Source organism: Salarias fasciatus, chromosome 11 (genome assembly GCF_902148845.1).
Source record: "Salarias fasciatus chromosome 11, fSalaFa1.1, whole genome shotgun sequence".
NCBI lineage: Eukaryota > Metazoa > Chordata > Actinopteri > Blenniiformes > Blenniidae > Salarias > Salarias fasciatus.
The window spans coordinates 16,789,397-16,807,643 of record NC_043755.1 but is presented as its reverse complement, the minus strand read 5'-3'; the positions used below and the strand labels follow the sequence as shown (position 1 = coordinate 16,807,643).

At 43.2% G+C, this 18,247-nt stretch overlaps 1 protein-coding gene across 1 annotated transcript in view; it reads left to right on the top strand.

The window, feature by feature from the left end:
* Positions 1-12,820, top strand: part of cdkal1 (CDK5 regulatory subunit associated protein 1-like 1) — a 232,327-nt gene extending 219,507 nt beyond the window's left edge. The window contains exon 15 of the mRNA XM_030102247.1: positions 11,866-12,820. Within this exon, the coding sequence (XP_029958107.1) occupies positions 11,866-12,021 (156 nt within the window). The 3' untranslated portion in view covers positions 12,022-12,820. The remainder of the gene's footprint in view (positions 1-11,865) is intronic.
* Positions 12,821-18,247: the final 5,427 nt, after the last annotated feature.

The following is an 18,247-nucleotide window of genomic DNA, read 5'->3' as shown; positions in this document are numbered from 1 at the left end:
CTGTCCTTTCACTGTGTGTCCTTCACCCCGGAAGACTGTGAAAGTTGTGTTTACAAGCTATTCAAATTTTGTGCACTCAGCAGTGGAATAAGGTGTGTGTGTGTGTACACGTGTGTCTGTGTGTGTATTCGTATATGTGTACCCATTTTTTTAATGCATGGTCGCCTCTGTAGTTGAAGAAGCACCAGTGTGTCATCCGTGAGATAAGTAATTTTAGATAAGCCGTGGCTGGCTAAACTGTCCTCTGTCTGCTGCTGCAACACACACACACACACACACACACACACACACACACACACACACACACACACACACACACACACACACACACACACACACACACACACACACATACACACACACCCATGTTAATGTATCTGTTTCACTGCATGTTATTTTTCACTCTGACTAGCTGTAGCTTATAGCTCAGGACATGGAGCCACAGAGCAGAATATGATACACTTTCTAATTTCACACTCCATCAGCCTTTACTGCCAGACAGGGAGGGAGGGAGGAAAAGAAAGGAACAGACATAGACGTGTGTGTGGTGGGGGGGGGGGGGGGGGGGGCACCCGGATGAAGAGGAAAGCAAGCGGAGAGAGAAATGGATAGCAGTGAATGGAATAAAAAAGGAAGAAAGAGGAAGGTTTCACCAACTGACACATCACTCAGCAATAAAAAAAAAAAGAAAGAAAAAAGTTCAGCAGTGAGGCCCAGACCTTGTAAAAGTAGTTGCCTCATAAAGTCAGCAGTCCGTCCAACGCACACACTCGCATACATTCACTCGCCCACTTACTTTCGCTCACACTCACACTTTTTTTTGCACAATATCCCAGGCCGCCTTTACAGGGGGATTGATGTAACACGTGGAAACACACACACACACACACACACACACACACACACACACACACACACACACACACACATACACACATACACACACAGCATGTCACTCGCTTCACACCCTTCTGCACACTTTTCTTCGACCACACTTTGTCTCACACACTCAACATACCTAAAATAAAAAGTAAGATTTTTGTTGTTTTTTTTCTACATGAGGTCATAAACTTCCCAGAAAAGGAGAAAGATTTTTTTTTTCACCACTTCCTTAGAATGAGACAAACTGAAAAGCACAGATTGTGATTTTCTCTTTTTTCTTTATGTTTAAATTCACTTCAGAGTTTGAGGGTCTTCAGTGGGCCGTGTGATGTTTCAGGCCTTCATATGAGATCTGAACAAAACCCGGTGCTGTTCTTCATCTAAGAACTGGTTTGAAATAGCGAGTGATGAACAGAAGGGATGAATTCAGACGGATAGAATGAGAAACCAATTTAGGGCGACCGGCGGCCGGAGCGTCGGGCATCACGTCTCGCTGGCAGATAAGTGTGCGCCGTAATTTAGTGGCGTATCTGAACTTGCAAAAAATTCATTAATGATTGTCTCTGCTGTCCACAGCATATTGGCAATTAACACTGTGTTATATTAAGTGATCTCCAGTGATGCTGCTGATGATCTGTAATCCCTGGTTCTTATGACCTACGTCGACGGCTCTTAATGGCGCCGAGTGGCACTTGAGCACAGCGCGATAACTGACCTAATGGCTCGGAAACACAGCGGTATTTGCAAGCTGTGCACATAGACCCCCTTATTGTGGAGTCCTCTGGTATCACGCTCGTCCTTGTACTGTATTCACTGTTGTTATTCTAGTCAAGTGAATAATAAGTGAATTAATCAGAATGGTTTTCTTTTCACTTTATAATTGACCCAGTTTTTTCATTGAGTTCAACATCGGCAGCCTACTTCAACATGATCAACAATCACTTCAAATAAACAACAAGCCACCATCAGTCCATCCAGGTCGGGCCTTGTTTGGTCGGCAGGCCATTCTGATGGTGGTTATTTTACTTCCCCCGACAAAAAAAAAAAATAAAGTTGACCACAGTTCAAGGTAAGCTTGTGCGTGCTCGGACTGTGGAGAGCAGACGGCTGTGCAGGAATCACAGTTTGAATCGCCATTAGCAGACAGATCACACAGAGAAACGCTACAGCTGGACTAATGCAGAGCAGGAGTGGCAGCATATAAAACATATTTTTATTTGTGATTCATTAATACTGAGCAGAACTGAGTAATACTTAATTCTCAGCCCTGCGCTGCGGTGCGAGGTTTGCATGTGGCCCCAGAGGAAAATGAACTACACGTCTCTGAGCCTTTGTTTATGCTCTCATCCACGCAACTACACAACTAATGGTGTTTCCTTGTGACTGCTAATGGTTCTAAGTGAATGATTAAATCAGCTGCTTTTTTAAAATTATTTATTTTATTTTTTTTACATCCAACCTGTTTAAAGTTAGTTCCAGCTGTGGCTGGTGCTCCTGCTGGTCATTCTGTGTCAAAGATAGCGATTCATCATCGTTAGATATTGTTGTTCCAGTATGACAGGACGAGATGCAGCTGTATTTTACACTCAGAATCCTTTTCCGAGTGGCAGGAGTGCATGTAAAATCACACACTGGGGCTGTATTGCGCAGCCTCTGGTTGGCTCGTTGGTTTGAGGGTTTGAGTCCTCTGTGCTGCATGTGCGCTGTGGCCATGTTGAGTGCTTCACAAGCAACAATGACAGGAGTGGGACTGGATTGAAAGTCAAAGAACAGACATACCGAATGAAAAAAGAACGTTTGAAGTCTTTGGTGACAACCAATATGATTCTCTTCTACTTTGAAAGAACCTTTTTAGAAGATGCATTTTGTGTACAAATGTGTTTTATACAAATATTATTATTATTCGAAGTCATTGCTGAGATATTTGACAATTAATCATGATATTGATCTTAGTTGATACCACCCAGTCTTAATTGACTATATGCATGAGCGCTCATGCGTTCTATACATCCACAGATGGGGGTGAGAGGCCTGCACATATCTGAAGACCATCTATTTTCTATGAGGCTCAGCGTGACGCCATCTCACACTGAGTCGAATGTGTATGTGTGAGATGAAGGAGTGATTGTGGAACGGCGGATACTCAGCCCCATGTCTTGCAGCGGGGTCTGTAATTACAGGCTTTTGGCAGATAGCAAGAGAAAAACAGAAGAATGAAAGACGGGGAGGAGAGGCGCTGTGTGATGAGGTGCATGATAACTGGGTAGGTGATGGGAGGACAGAGTGTGAGCTTTGTCGTTTAGTCTGAGATGCAGGGACATAATGCAAAAGAAAGTGAGAGAGAGAAAGAGTGGCGGATAAGTGGGTGATTGGATAGGCAGAGGAACCGACTAAGGTCTGTAATATTCATTTGTCACAAGAGGAACACAGTGAGAGATCTCTCACGTCAGAAGCACGGAGAAAGGAGGAGGGAGAGAGAGAGATGATTGCACGCCATCCAGCATCCATACTGATGTGTGCATGAATGAAGCAATATGGCCAGGTGGATGGAGGAATGGCTTTTCACTAGAGTCGCGCATAAAAGCCCGTATGAATGGACCTGAAAGCCTGCAGGTAGACGCAGATGTAAAATGTGATGCCTTGAATGCACAGGGCTGATGGATGTGCAGATGAGTGGATTCATGTGGGAATATATAGACAGGTGTAGCAATCACGGACGGACGGATGACTGGAGAGGTCAGACTCTCGGTGATCTAATGTACTGGGCAAAGTCCCGCAGCTTGCAAAGGGGAATGTGCTCCGGAATCACCTGGGAAATTCGGTGGCATTGTCTAAATCGGTGTACGATTTTTGCGGCCCCCTGAGCCATTTCACAAAAAAGTCATGTCGATCGCGACGTTAGATTTGGAGATGATTTTAAATGTTCTGTAATTACAGTATTGAGTCAAGATTGGACCTTTAAAAACAGGATGAATGACGGCTCTGATATATATTTGTGGCAGACGTGCTCAGTCTCCTTTCAGGGAGTGAAGTCTTTGTGGTACTCGCACTGATCCAAGTCACTCTCAACTAGATATCAAATTAGTGTCATTGATGGACTCAAAAACAGTAAATTTACACCTTTTTAACAAGGTTTCATGAAATTAGTTGTTTTTGTCTATATAGCTATGAGATTATACCAGACATGCATGCGGCCTGGCCTCCGTTGTTTAATTCACTCAGTGTCAAATCCACACGTTCATTAAAAGCCTCCATTACATTAAAGGAAATAGACTTCAGTCTTGGTGAGATAGAAATTTGCTTTTATTGACATGGATGACATCCTCTCCCACTGTTTTTTTTTTCTTTTTCTCCTCTCGCCATCTGTCAGCCCTTCATTCACAGAAACCGCACTTTCAGCAGAAGGGGAAGGGCAGTAATGAGTCTATTGGTGGGACACAATAGCCAAGAAAGCACTCAACAGCATGGTAAAGGAAAGAAAAAGAGAAAGTATCTTCACCAGTCCTCTTCCTCAGATGAAATTAAATGATAGAAGAGGGGAGGGGGGGCTCTGTGTGAGACAGAGAGACACAGGCCCAAAAATGAAGCCAGAGTAAATGAGAGCGAGGGAGGTAGATGGAGAGATCAGGAGACAGAGGAGCACCTTAGAGTGCCATTTAATAATCAGCTCTTTTCACAGCATATTCCTTCAAGAAGACCGAGAGAATGGGTGAGAGGGAAGAAAACCGCTCTGCTTCTTCCACAAGAGAGCAAATTGACAGTTTGTATGAAAGGCCTCATAGAAAAGGGAGAGAGGCTGAGAAGGGAAGAATACGGGTAGTGAACAGTGTCCCTTCATGAGCGCAAATTGACAAAATAACAAAAAAATGGAGGTGAATGAATGAAGCTTTGCTGCATTCACTCGCTCCGCTTTCTTTGGAGATGGCGTTCCAGGTTCCCTGAGCTCTCCACGAATTTTCCTGGAGAATACTTCTCTGCCTTTCTGCGGCACCATCCAGCTACTCCTCTCCCGTTTCAATCGCTTTAACCTTCCCGGGCGCGTTTCACTCGTTTGGCGTGAAAAGGTGGCGAGCAAAGAGATATTAAAGCACTCCGCGGGGATGTGGTCAATTTCTAATGTTCTAGAGCAGACCGAGTGGGTGGAATTGCTTGTACTTTGCATCATAATGCTTACGGTACATAAGCACACACACACTAACAGATGCATTTTAACACAAAGCTCACACATGCACTGATCCCTGTACGTGCACAATTATATATACATACATATAGGCCGATGCAGTTCCTCCCTCCAAGTGTGCCTGGCAGATTCTGGCTGGCCTCAGGCTGTCTGAGACATTTCCTGCATGCACACACAGACACACACACACACACACACACACACACACACACACACACACACACACACACACACACACACACACACATACACGCGCACGTAAAGCTTGAACTGAAATCTCTATTTCTCTCCTCCTTTTATTTATTGCTCTGCGTTGACATGCAACTGTTATGGATTGTTGCTTTGATGTTGCGTTATGCTCTTACGTTGTCATCTCTATTGTCAGGAGGAGAACAAGAATCAAAGATTACGCTTCCTTTTGTGGTCGGGATACAGTTAAGCCTCTCAAATCTATTTTTAAACTTTGTTGTTTATAATGTCAAGAGGTTTTGCGTGGCCTTTGCATGACTTCGCCGGCTCTCGCAGCAAATAATTTGTTTTGCCTTCCGAACGGCGGGCGTAGCTATTTTAAGCATTTCATTTAGCATGTCAAATTGTATTACATGGCCTGTACTTAAGAACCAAAGTCAGAGGAACAAAGGAATAAATGTTACGCCGTCAAAAATATCACTCAGCTCTATTTCCAGTGTTCCTGCCTCACATGTCAAATGGCTTTTACAAAACCTCATTCTGTGATGTTCATTCAGGATGTCAACCAGCTTTAAATGTCCCTTGTGCTGGGATTTGTTTTCAAGCCACAGATGGAAGATTATTACATTTCTTTAAAAAAAAAAAAAGGTTAACCCAAATATTACGATATAGAAATAAAAATGTAGGTTTCGTTATTGATTAGGTTTCTGATTGGGGAAAAAAGACCTTACCTCCAATCCTTCTCAGGCCTCCAAGAACTATCTCACTGTTGGTTTGGCTGAAGCTTCTTTAGCTCAACATGATGTTTTTTAATGTACTCCATGTTTTGGGAGTCATCACACGATGATGAAAACAGAAACCTCAATGAATTCGGCTAACTTGGATTTTTTGCAGGTAATATCAGTTTAACAGATTCTTTCAAAACCACTGAAGTGAGTAAATCAATCACCAGACTGAACCATGCTGTGGCGTATTCTGACATGACACATTGAGGGAGGAAATCAAACTCATTCAAGTTGTAAAGGAGTTCCTGTAGTCCACAGGAGGGTCCTCTTAATGTTCTACTACTTTGGGGGTTTCCTTTTGGTGAGGGACCCAGGCTGATGCAAGAAATCACGCACACATACACACGAGCATGGAAAGCTAACACTTGCTGTCGCAAACTGTATAACTACGAACGGCAGGACGATGGATATCGTGACCCGCACCGACCAACCGCGCAAATCCTGCCAATAGTGTAATAAGAGATTTGATTTATTGTTGTAATCACATTTTGCCAATAATTTAACTTATTACTTGATTGAAGTGGCATTAAGAAGACAAAAACCTTTCAAAAGCCAATATTGTCATAATACAGAAATAGGGTAAAAATCTTTGACAATGTTGTTACATTATTGGCACCTTTTCATGTTTTTTTGCTAACGTACATTCAGAATGGCCAACATTATTACGTTATTGGCAGAATTTACATTATTGGTCATTATTGTGTTATTAGTTGTTACATGGACACTTGCTAACATGAAAACATGCTTCTGGATACTCTTTGAGAAATATCCCTGTTGCCGACTGCTTCTCTCTACAGAGAAAAACTGTTTTAAAAGAGCATATTTATTGGAATTGTTGGTGAAACCAATGGGTGTTGCTCGTTTGTTTAGATTGCATTAACTTTGAATAAAACTGCTCAACATACTGCTCATGAATTCATCTTTGATTTTTGCGCATAGCAGTATTAAAACTGTTTAATCGTTGTTCAGTGCTTATTAAAACTTATCCATGGTTGCTTCAATTTCATTACCAAGCATTTATTATCTTCATCAGCCTGCAGTCAGTGTAGTGCAACTTGCATCTAGTCCACATTATGTAAAGAAAGTCAGGCCAGTCCAGGAAATGTTGATTTAACAGCGCAACCACAAACGATATAAATAAAATAAATGACTAAGCCTTAGTAAATCAGGTCTTCATTGTTGGATATAGGGACTGTTTGGGCCGGATGCCTGAAATGGACTGGTGTAAATCTCTACTTTACCATGATGTGTGAATAGAATCCCGCTCTGCACCGTCCTGTCTGCTTTACTCTCAGCGGGACCGTCGTTTCTTTATCTGCAGGATCATGAAAAGTTCACATGTTCAGCTCGTGTCTGCTCCGCGTTTCCCTCATGTGTTTGGCACATACGTGCAAACCCAACACCTCAACACACACACACACACACACACACACACAAACGCTGTGTTCTGTATTCAGTTACTGTAACTGTAAACTCCTTTTGTGGGAACAACATGGACATGTCTTTATCTAATGAATGTAAAGAATACTCAGGTTTTATGAATAATTAAAGTAGAATTATTTGAGGGTAAATGGCAAATCTTTTGGGATAGCATGCATTAAAAATTAGATGACTGTGAGCTAACAGAAATAATGAAATGCCACAGGAGCTCGCATGAGATCAATAAATTGCCATGATAGTTACTTCCTCAGTAGTTTTATATAAGATTACATGATCGTCTTGTAAATTTGAAATTTTGTCATTGACTTTACTTTATCAGAGTTTTACATTACATGCAGACTTGTGTGTGTTTGTGTGTGCGTGTGTGTGAAGTACATTGTGTTTTTGTCTGTGTAAAGTGACAACAGGTGTACCGGACTGCAGTGTTTTGTAGGCGGGATGGACAGTTGAGGTAAAGGAAGGAAATGTCAGATGAAAGCAGTCGCTCACAATGTGGCTCTCGTCCCCCTCCGAGCTCCTGTTCGTGGTTTTGTTTGTTTTCGGCTCCCTCCTCCAGCTCGAAGTTGCACCATGACTGTTCTCCATGACCACAATCCTTTTCTCTCCCATCCCTCCCTTCTGTTGTAAATACAGCTGCAGCACACTCTGAATGTCACTACGGCTTTGTTGAATCACCCGTGACTAAGGAGCCTGTTACAGTATCAGTTTGCGTGCACGTGCACACGCACACACACGGCTTCCATGGTCAATGTGTTCCAAGAGTGACACTGACAGCTGGTGAGGATCATGTGAGAAATGTGACCACTGTGCATTGTACTTTCTGGCTCTGGCGCACCACAGTGTGTATTTTAGTGCGAATATGTCAGCGCATTGGCAACGGCTCCACCAGACGCCCAGGCAGATTTTGTTTTTAAAAAGGATGCATATGTGGAATTGGAGCAAGAGTTTGTTTTTGTTTTGTTTTGTTTTTTTTTTATTTTTGAGCAAAATGGGAGACATTTGAGTCGGTTAAACCTTGAGAGGAAAGACTGGAGCCGTGGACTCTGGTGATTTTCAGGGGGATTATTTTGCTCTCTTCTACTGCTGTGAGCAGAGAGAGAGAGACATTATCCTCCGCAGGTCTACACATGTACACACACACACACACACACACACACACAAACACCAGCAGTCTTTCTTACAGACATATGCACAAACCCAGCATGCCAGCTAGCAGGTGGTGAACTCTCACTGAAAGCCACATCTCTCATCTTTTCCTGCTCCTTTTCTTTCCTCTCCTCATTTCTTCTCACTTTTGTTTTTTTTTTTTTTTCTTCTTCTTCTTTTTCCCTCTCCTCCACGCCGCTCCTCCTCGCTCCCCTCTCGTCCTCTCTCCCACTGTGCTGACACGCACCTACTGGCACTTGGATTTTCACTTATCCACCCTACTAGTAATAGATTTTAGACTGTACTCCGCAGTCTCGCTCCTGGCACCCTGTTGTTAGAAGACACCTGCAGAGAGACAGATAAATAGAAGCAAAGAGAAGAAGACGGTGTACTTGGCCTGTCAGCAGAGAGAAAGATAATGGTCTTAGTGCTAAACTATTTCTGTTTCATGAGTCCCTCTCTCTTAGTACAGCCGTTCTTTTGTCACAGCTTCTATTAAATATTCATCTTGGTCTCGTTCTCCTTGAAAAGTGAGAAGAAAGTGAATTTTACAGTATTAGTTTTTTTTTTTTTGCACATATCTTTTCTCATTCAGTCTTGTTTTAGCGAGTCATGAATGGCGCTGAAAACCATCTTTTTATAAGTTGGCATTCATAAAAGAATGATTCGGCATTTTAAATACAGTGAGATGAGAAAGATTAGTTACAGAAGTGGTTTTGTTTAATGTTTAATGTGTAAAATCTCAGGACGGCGTCTGACCAGCCTACATAAAGTAACCCTTTATCAGCGCCGTCGTTAGGGAATCCCTGCACGGTACCGACTGCGCGCCGGACCTCTGCCGCCGCCTCGTCCCTCCGCCTCGGGTCTGAAGTTACTGCAGAGTGACTTATGGATGCGTCACGTGGGCGGCGCCTGTCATAATATCCGTCCTGCATTGTGCGCCCAGAAACACAGGAGACCGTTCACGACAATGTGCCGAGGAGACGAGTGGGCGGCAAGGTGGCGTTCGCAGCCATCACAGAGTTTGGCAGGAGCGAGTAGTGTGGAGGATAGAGAGGCAGAGGACGGGCGCTGCACAGCTGCTCACACACACACACACACACACACACACACACACACACACACACACACACACACACACACACACACACACACGTAGGCGTCCGCTGACTCCGTGAACACACAGGTAGGTGTCTGCACTCGACAAAGTCTGTCATTCTTTTTATTCTCAGTCTAAATGTTGAAAGCAAGGTGGGCTCGCATGCAAATTCAAGTGAAACACAACTTTTCAAGTTTTCTACATAAATTTATACTTTTTTTGGTTTTAAGAACATTTGTGATGCTCCACAGTTTTTCTTGAGTTGGACAGACCTTCGCGGATGAAACAAAAACAGGAAGCGATGGTTTTGTATTAGTAAAAAGAAGGACTACAGCTGTTAGACAGATGAAAAGGGATGAAAGAAAAGTAACAAGACCTCCCACTTCCTATCAAAAGAGAATAAAAGAAACTTGAGCGGGGGAATAATGGAGGGCGAGGTCGGAACCAGTCGATATATCTTTAGTAAATATCAAAGCCAAACCTCTTATATTTTTCCCCGATCGTAAACGTTGATTAAAGGTCATCCTAGAAATGTTAATCAATTGCTTAATATCACCCCGCATAATTTACCTTTGGCGATGATGGGGCGTTTTACCAACTGTCACGCCGGAGGAGAGGCGCAGGAATCCCAGCAAGGTCGTCCGGATCGATTTCCAGTCCGCCCAGCCGTGTTGACGGGCGGCGTGCTCCTCACATCAGATTTGTTTGAAGCTCAAATTAAAAAAGACCACATGTTGTGCGGGATTATTTATTTATCTGGAGATCAATTTGACCCGACTTGGGCGCGCACCTCAGGACTCGTCTCTCATACATTAAGATAAAACTAAATAAATGTGTAATCAAACAGAATGGTGATCAATGAGGGAGGGCGGAGTCCACCAAGGAATCGGGCGGCGGGTGATCAATATTCAGTGTTGCCAACTGAATGATATTAACGCGATCAGCAACTGAAAAATGACGGCTTGTTTTTTGATGAGGCGTTTTTGTTGTTTTATAACGGCGCACATATGGTGATTGTTTGAATTTGCATGTCTGGCTGGAAGATTTGAGGCCAAATCCCTGAAATTCGGCCCCAAACAAGAAGCAGGTTTATGTGAAATTTTAATGAAAAAGAAATCAGTGTAGCAAAAGCGAGATTAAAGAATTCATGGTGTCTTTACAGTCTTACTCGGGCTGAGTTGCAGTTCAGAATGTTTTTTTTTTTCTCTCTCTCTCTCTCTCTCTCTCCCAGCCCTCCTAACTACACGGCCGTGCACCTTTTCAACATCAGCCTGATTCAATAGACAGCACTCTGCAATAATTGGATCACTACAAAACTGCATTAACTGCTTACACAGAGATAATGGCATCATAATTGAAATGCGCTCATTTGCATAAGGAAATGGCTGGTCTCACCAGCGCTTTCATCCACAAAATATCGAAAACAAGCACCGCATTTAAAATTCAGTTTATTATTGTCTTTCCTTTTCCAAACCAAACCGACTTCTGGAGGGGAAGCAGATGGGAGGGAGAGGCTCCGAGGGCGAGGCGGCGCTGAGTGATTCTCCGCCACGCTCTTAAATTATCATGCGGCCGACATATCTCTGGATCCTAATGTCGAGTGTTATCAAAAGATGTATTTCTGAATGCACGTAATGATGAACAGCAGCGATCCATGAAGGGCGCCAACACTCTTCTTCCAGTTAAATTATTATAAAGAAGTGAGGGAAGGGAGCAGCTTATGATTTGACTGATTGATGTCGTGTAATAAGCTCTGAATAGTTGCTTAAACAAACATAATTAAGGTTTGGTTTGTCTTTTCTGCCCCTCCTGACCGTTTATCTTGTCCCCCTCCAGATCCTGAGCTGGTTTCATGGCCCAGACAGTTATTACTACATACACGTCTGTGATTATGGATGTGTGATGTGCTTTATTACCAACTACTCTCTGTTGCCAGGACTTCCTGTTTGATTTGTGATTGTGGCGGTAATTGTGAATTGCAAGCGATCTGAGAGTGAGAGCGACTGTGTGAGTGTTTTTGTTGCTGCTGCTGTGAACCACGTAGGAAATAGTTCAATGTTCTCCTGGAATGTTTCAGTTTTGAAGTTGAGTCTCCTCTAGCAGCAATCCAAGTATGTAAACGAAACTTTTCTCTTTTCCAACAGGAGGATTTGGCCAATGGCGTCCAGAATCCAACACCGCCTTCATGTGCCTTGCTCGTGGGCTCCTGCAGTGTGGACAGGGACCTGCTGAAGAGGCTGGGGCTCGGACTTGCGCTGGCTGCAGCCATTTTAGCCTTCATTTTTGAGAAACTGTACTAAGTGTGTAGTCCTCCAGACACTGCAGAGTTTGGTGGTCTTTGGTGTCAGCAGAGGAGAAATAACCTCATGGCCAACGCTGCAGCTCCAAACGCCACAATTTTAGGTGAAAGTACTTTTTAATTGGAATCCACACCAGTCCAGGTTAGTCTTTTTTTTTTTTTTTTTTATGAAGACGCTGCCACGACGGCTGCTGCTTTGACTTTCTCTGAACTAGTTTGGCGTTTATTTTATCTCGTGACGACGATCTGTACAATACTCTGAAATGATGTAACCTTGGTTTCAAAGTATTTATTTTAGAAAAGCTATTTTCAGCACTGTGTCATTGAATGGAATTTCTGTTGTTTAACGTGTTAATCCAGTGTGTGTTGATCCAAAAGAGCTTTCTAGTTCATCTTTTTTTTGTTCTCATACATCAAACAGCAGTGGTCTCTGATCTCCATCTTATCTTAATGGGTAACGTGGCTGGCACCGGGCCAGGTGGAGAACCCCTGACCGCCGGGATTAATGGCCAGCGCTGACTGTGATTGGTGATGTTTGGATGTGATGGAGGTTGCGCTGTATTAGCCTCAGTGGCGTCATCCTGTGAGATTCTGTCCTGTCACTCCGCCCCGGTGAAGGTCGTCCGTCTGAACGTAAGAGGGAAAACATATGGCCCCGATAGTCTGTAGAATTTGTATTTCAGTCATGGCAAATCCAGTCCAAACAGCTTGTGTACCTTCCGGTGGCAGCTCGCTCAGCCATCCATCACCGCGAGAGTTTTTCTTTATCTGTTATTAAACTGAAGCCTCCCTGTGAGACACCTGCTCCGTTGATGTGTGGACTGTTTGTGACAGATGTACAGTCATTGTTTTTTTGTTTTGTTTTTTTTTTTTTCCTTTTCAATTTCTCAGCCATCCAGAATAGTTTAATAAAGCACAAAAATCAATTTGTCATGAGTGAAGCTGCCGTCGTGTTGACTGATCGACCGATTCATTGAATTATTGATCACCGGCTTGTTGTCATGCATGGATCTGCCTGTCGCTGCCGCTCTCGAATGTCTTCCTTTTTTCTTTTCTTTTCTTTTTTTTTTTTGTTGGTGAAACCGCCGCCCCAACAAAGGCTCCTAAATCTCAGAGAGTAAATAATACATGCCCCAGTTTATGCCGTGCAGAAGTGGCACACGTGTCTCCATACCTGTTCGTGTTTTCCTCGTCACAAGATAGTTTGTGGGATTGTTTCTGTGTGTGTGTGATGTAGTGTCTGGAGGTTCTTCCGATGCCTAATTTAGCAGAAAGTCAGCGTGTGTGTGTGTGTCTGTGTGTGTGTGTATGTGAATATCAGGAGTGACAGGGCTCATCACTCTTTCACTCAGAAAGTCTTCTTGTTAGACATACCGCTGTTTGGAGCCTCCACACACACACACACACACACAAACACACACACCGGCTTTGTATTATCTAAGTAAATGACGCATGTCGCACATTTTGTAGACACACAGTATGCATGTTTCTTGTTCTTACCTAGCTGATGCATGTCTCTCATACACAGACACACACACACACACACACACACACACGCTCGCGGTGCAGCTTTGTAGTGTATGGGCAAATGATGCATGTCAGGCAAACTTGCACACAAACACAGGCACCAAAGCTTTATATTACCCGATCAAATGATGCATGTCGTACACACACACACACACACACACACACACAGGCTTTGTATTATGTGATCAAATGATGCGTGTAGCTATGAAGCTTGTTACATCCATCCAGCAGTGCCCTATATTATTCTGCAGCCATCCATACTGCGCGACAGTTCTTTTGATGCTTTGTAAGCACATTTCCTCCCTGTGTATGTCACTTACTCCGCATTGTTCTCCAATGAAATATGGATGCAATGACACCCTTTATTGTTTGGGAGATCATCACTTACCATGAAATATTGAGGCGGGAGCCATCGAAAGAAGATCATTATTCACTCCGCATCATTCACTTCAGTTGTTTCTAATAAAAGCAAGAGTTTCTGAATTCTTGCCTCACTTGCAGCTGTTGTCAATTTGTCAGCCGAGCGGTGACGTCCCCTCCCTCTCACCCTCTCTTTTTTGAAATGAGACGAAGAAACTTTGGGCACAAGGCGAATGCAAGCGAGGTTGAACATTAATGCACTTTCTTGTGTAATCACTGGTGTGTTGTGTGATACGTCCCTCCACTGATGTCAGTGATTTAAATTCAAAGTGGTTTGACTCGCAGAAGAACATGGACAAACATTTGATACTCAAAGCAGGGCCGAGATGCACTGAAGACAGATCATTGTCAAAACTGCGCCTCGTCTTATCTTAACTGAAACTTTTTCAGCCGTTTTGAACGTGACGGACGTTCTTGTGTAATCACAGTAGATGGCATCAAAAAAAAAAAAAAAAAGGCAACATCAGGCCTGTTCTTGAGCTTGACGGCGCTTGCCTTGTCGCAGTCTGACGACAGCTAAAGCTAAGAATTAGTACATAGGTGGTGGAAAATGGAGAAAGAAACTTTTATTGTTGCGTTTTGCACTAACGTGCAGGCGCTCGCTCCCTTAATGTGCTCCTGCTGCTACGCAGCATGACGTCCTCAAACAGCCTAAACCGTTGGATCTGACAGTCTGAATACACCTTCATTTCCCGTCTCTACTGTAACACGTTATCAGTGCGTAGCCGTGGATCCTCTGTAGGGAATGTGTACATTACATGTGTAACAAGTTAGACACACTGTACGAGCCGACGATGGACCCATGAAACATTTTTTTTTTTCTTCTTCATTTGTAATATGTGCTGCTTCAGTTCTCGGTTGATAATTAGCAGAGCCGTCTGCCCTCTTATGTTCCGCAGCTCTGCTCAGCTGGTGTTGACAGGCCCGTATAGATGAGCTTCTGATCCTTTTTTTTTTTTTTTTTTTATGTTTAATTATTGCTCACCAACTAATGGCAATGACTAAACATTACAGTAAATATGAGGCTGAGTCGTGTCATAAAGAGAACGAGTCTGCCGCGCAGTGTGAGAGTTTAATTCATCAGACAGTGAGAATAACGGGAGCTAACAATAGAGACGTACGGTCTTCTATAATGATTAAGTGTGGGAGTTCTCCAATAAGGAGATCAAATAACTTTGTCTGAATATACAACAACTGGAGCACATTTCACTAACCTATTAGGCTTTCAGTTCAGTCCAAGTTTTCCTTTGCAGTTTTTGGTTTGCAGCCATGGTTCTTTTTTTTTTTTTTTTTTTTTTTTTGGGAGTTTGCCCAAATTTATGCCTGAGAAAAAGTGAGTCCTAAGAAACTGCTATTAATCACTATTCTTGCAGTTGGAGTATGGAAATGTGAAGCTGTCTCAGTAGAAATGAGCCTTTTTTCAGTATTTATAAAAGCAGGATTAAACTGACTTTATACAGAGAGTGATAAATGTTTTTTTTTCTCTCTCATTTAGTTTGAAGTTTAGATTCTTTAAGCTATCAGGTGGAACACCTGCCAGTTTGCTCCTGTGTGGTTTCAGTTGTTCCCTCCATGAATGAGTCGCTCCCTGCGGAGCTCCTTTAATGCTGCCAGCTCTGTAGAATTCCTAATCTTCCTTCATAACCTGCAAAAACCAGCTAGCAGGTTGTGTTGCAGACAAAAGTGAAGATGAAAAGTCAAATTGTCATGAAAATTTTCTATAATATCTTCCGGCAGACTGAAAGTCCAACAAAAAGATATTTAGTAGTCATATACAGTTTGTGGTTATTGTGTGGAATGTTAAAAAGCGGTGCCTCCATGTATTGGAAGTCTGGAACTCTGGCCGTACCCTTTTGTCCAGAGGTGACCGAACATCTAGGCATAATAGTTTCAGATTGGACTCGCAGAAGATGAATTCCGCTCACATATATACACTTTGTTTCCAACAACAAGCAGTTTCCAGTGAACGTGAAGCCTTTTGACATCAGCTATAGGCTGACAGAGATTCTCATTAGCCACCATCTCGGCCGGGTGACCTTTTCATTTCTCCTCACAAAGTAAATTCCTCACTATTTTTCTCACCCACCGCTGAGATTTTCCTTTATATATTTATATATATATCAACTGTCGCTCCTGTTTGTGTGTTTTTGTTGGGATAAATCATCCACTTTATAACTGGAATCTCGAACATCAGAATTCAGACAACTGTGAGATTCTGCGAGTTTGTTTCAGGGTTCAGCTGATACCTCTCTTGTTAAGGTTGTAGCTTTTTTTTTTCTCTCTCTCTCCCCAGAAAAGCAATCAGTAAGGTATGGAGAGAAAAGCCTGACATAATTACTATGTTGATGTTTGTCAGGTTAAGCCCAATTTAGCTCAGTCAATTTCCCATGCTGTCATTCAGCTAGCTTCAGAATGGTTTCATTAAAAATATCGTCCTTTTTTCCTCCCCGTGCCTTTTAGCTGAAAACGCTACCTCCATCTCTCTGCACGCCAGTCAAAGCTGCCGCTGTGAGATTACTCTGACAACAATGTTCAAGGTGCAATTAAAACATTTACACCATCAAAGCACTCGCAGAGCATTTATTTTAGAGCTGCTGTTAATTGGCAAGGGATGCAGCCGGTGACAGTCACTAACAAAATATGAAGTGTGTGTGTGTGTGTGAGTGTCTGGAGGGAAGGAGATCTGCTTAGCCTGAGGGCACACACGCATTAAGACAGTGACTGACACTACCTTTCAACTGAGGCCTGGCAGAAACAATGTATGTTATTAGTGTGTGTGTGTGTGTGTGTGTGGACAGAAATCTTCGTCTCTCTTCTCCATTAACCGTCACTGTTTTTCTGCCCTTGACTTTGACCCCCGTGCATCATACAGCGAATTTCCTTCCATCAAAGATGATCCTTCAGCTCTTCTTCGTGCCGTATTCGCTCCATGCATTAAACACACTTCATAGCAGCATTGAAGTAATTCAATCAAACTCCGATGAATTCCCCTTCCCGCATTGTGACGGCTGGAAGTTGAGACGCTCTGAGGAGGAAGGACGCGGCTTTGTCATTACGAAGTGAAATCTCTGCACTGACATTTAAGATTTAGCGGAATAACACGGGCTCTGACTTCCTCCCCGACTCGGCTCCAGTCAAACAGCTGGATGCAAATGCGAGCCCACGCGGGTGTGACCAATTAATTTTTGCAATTTTGGTGACCAGCATGCTTTGTTGCTTCCTGTCTTTACCTCCCACCCGCCTCCTCTCTCTCTGTCACACTCTGCCTTTCCATTTCTATAGGCTGGGGTCTGCTCGCTGTGTGCTAAGCACCTCAGTGCCTTCTGGAACAGAGGGGAAACTGTCTTGGCAAGCATATCCATTCCTAATCATATGTGCTGTGTGTGTGTGTGAGTCTTTATGCCAGCTTCGTCCAAGCATTTAGTTTGGTGGCCCTTGTGCCTGCGTTCAGTGATTGCTGTGTTTTTTTTTTTTTATCTGAACGCACGCACAAGCGGACACACACACACACACTCACTCACACACACACACCCCATTGTCGCTGCAAAGCAAACTGGGAATTCACAGCCTGCCGTGTGAGAGGGAGATTGGCCCTATTGAGTGTCTTGGTGGCTTGCCAGTTCTGTTTCAGTGTGTGTTCCTTTGTGCGTCTCTGTGGTTTTGTGTCTGTGTGCGTTTGATGGACCCACATCCATCTTTGACTTTGAACGGTTAAGGGTGTTTGTAATCACCAGTGGGACGAGAGACCAAAGTCAATATTTCAGCTCTACAGTGACATTGTTCTTGAAAGAGCTTTAATAAGCACACACAGACACGGCGGCTGCGCCGTATTAAAAGCTGTTATTAGTCTGAAGTCAGATAAATATATCTTGACTTGCCACTGGCGTCCATTGTTGACTGTTTGGAGAACCGAGGGGCCTAAACTGTTCAGCTTATCCGGCTGGAAATCGAAAGTATGATTCTTTTGTTAAGTAATTCTGAACTGAACTGCGATACTTTTAACTCTTTCCCTCAAATCCAGACAGAAAGTGCATTAATTTTAATTAGATTCCTCAAGAGTCTTTCGCCCACATGTCTAACATTCGTGGCAGACCTGTTCCAGCTCATGGACACTTAATGAAAAGATTTTCATGAAACCCTTGAACCGCTGAAAGTTGCCCTTTCCTTTTCAGTGAGTGGTTCACTTAGATAACAGATATAGCAGATATGGATGCTGGCAGGCGCACGGCTCACAGTTTCTGTAAGAAGGGTCAAAAAATGTGTCTGCTGCATGAAACTTT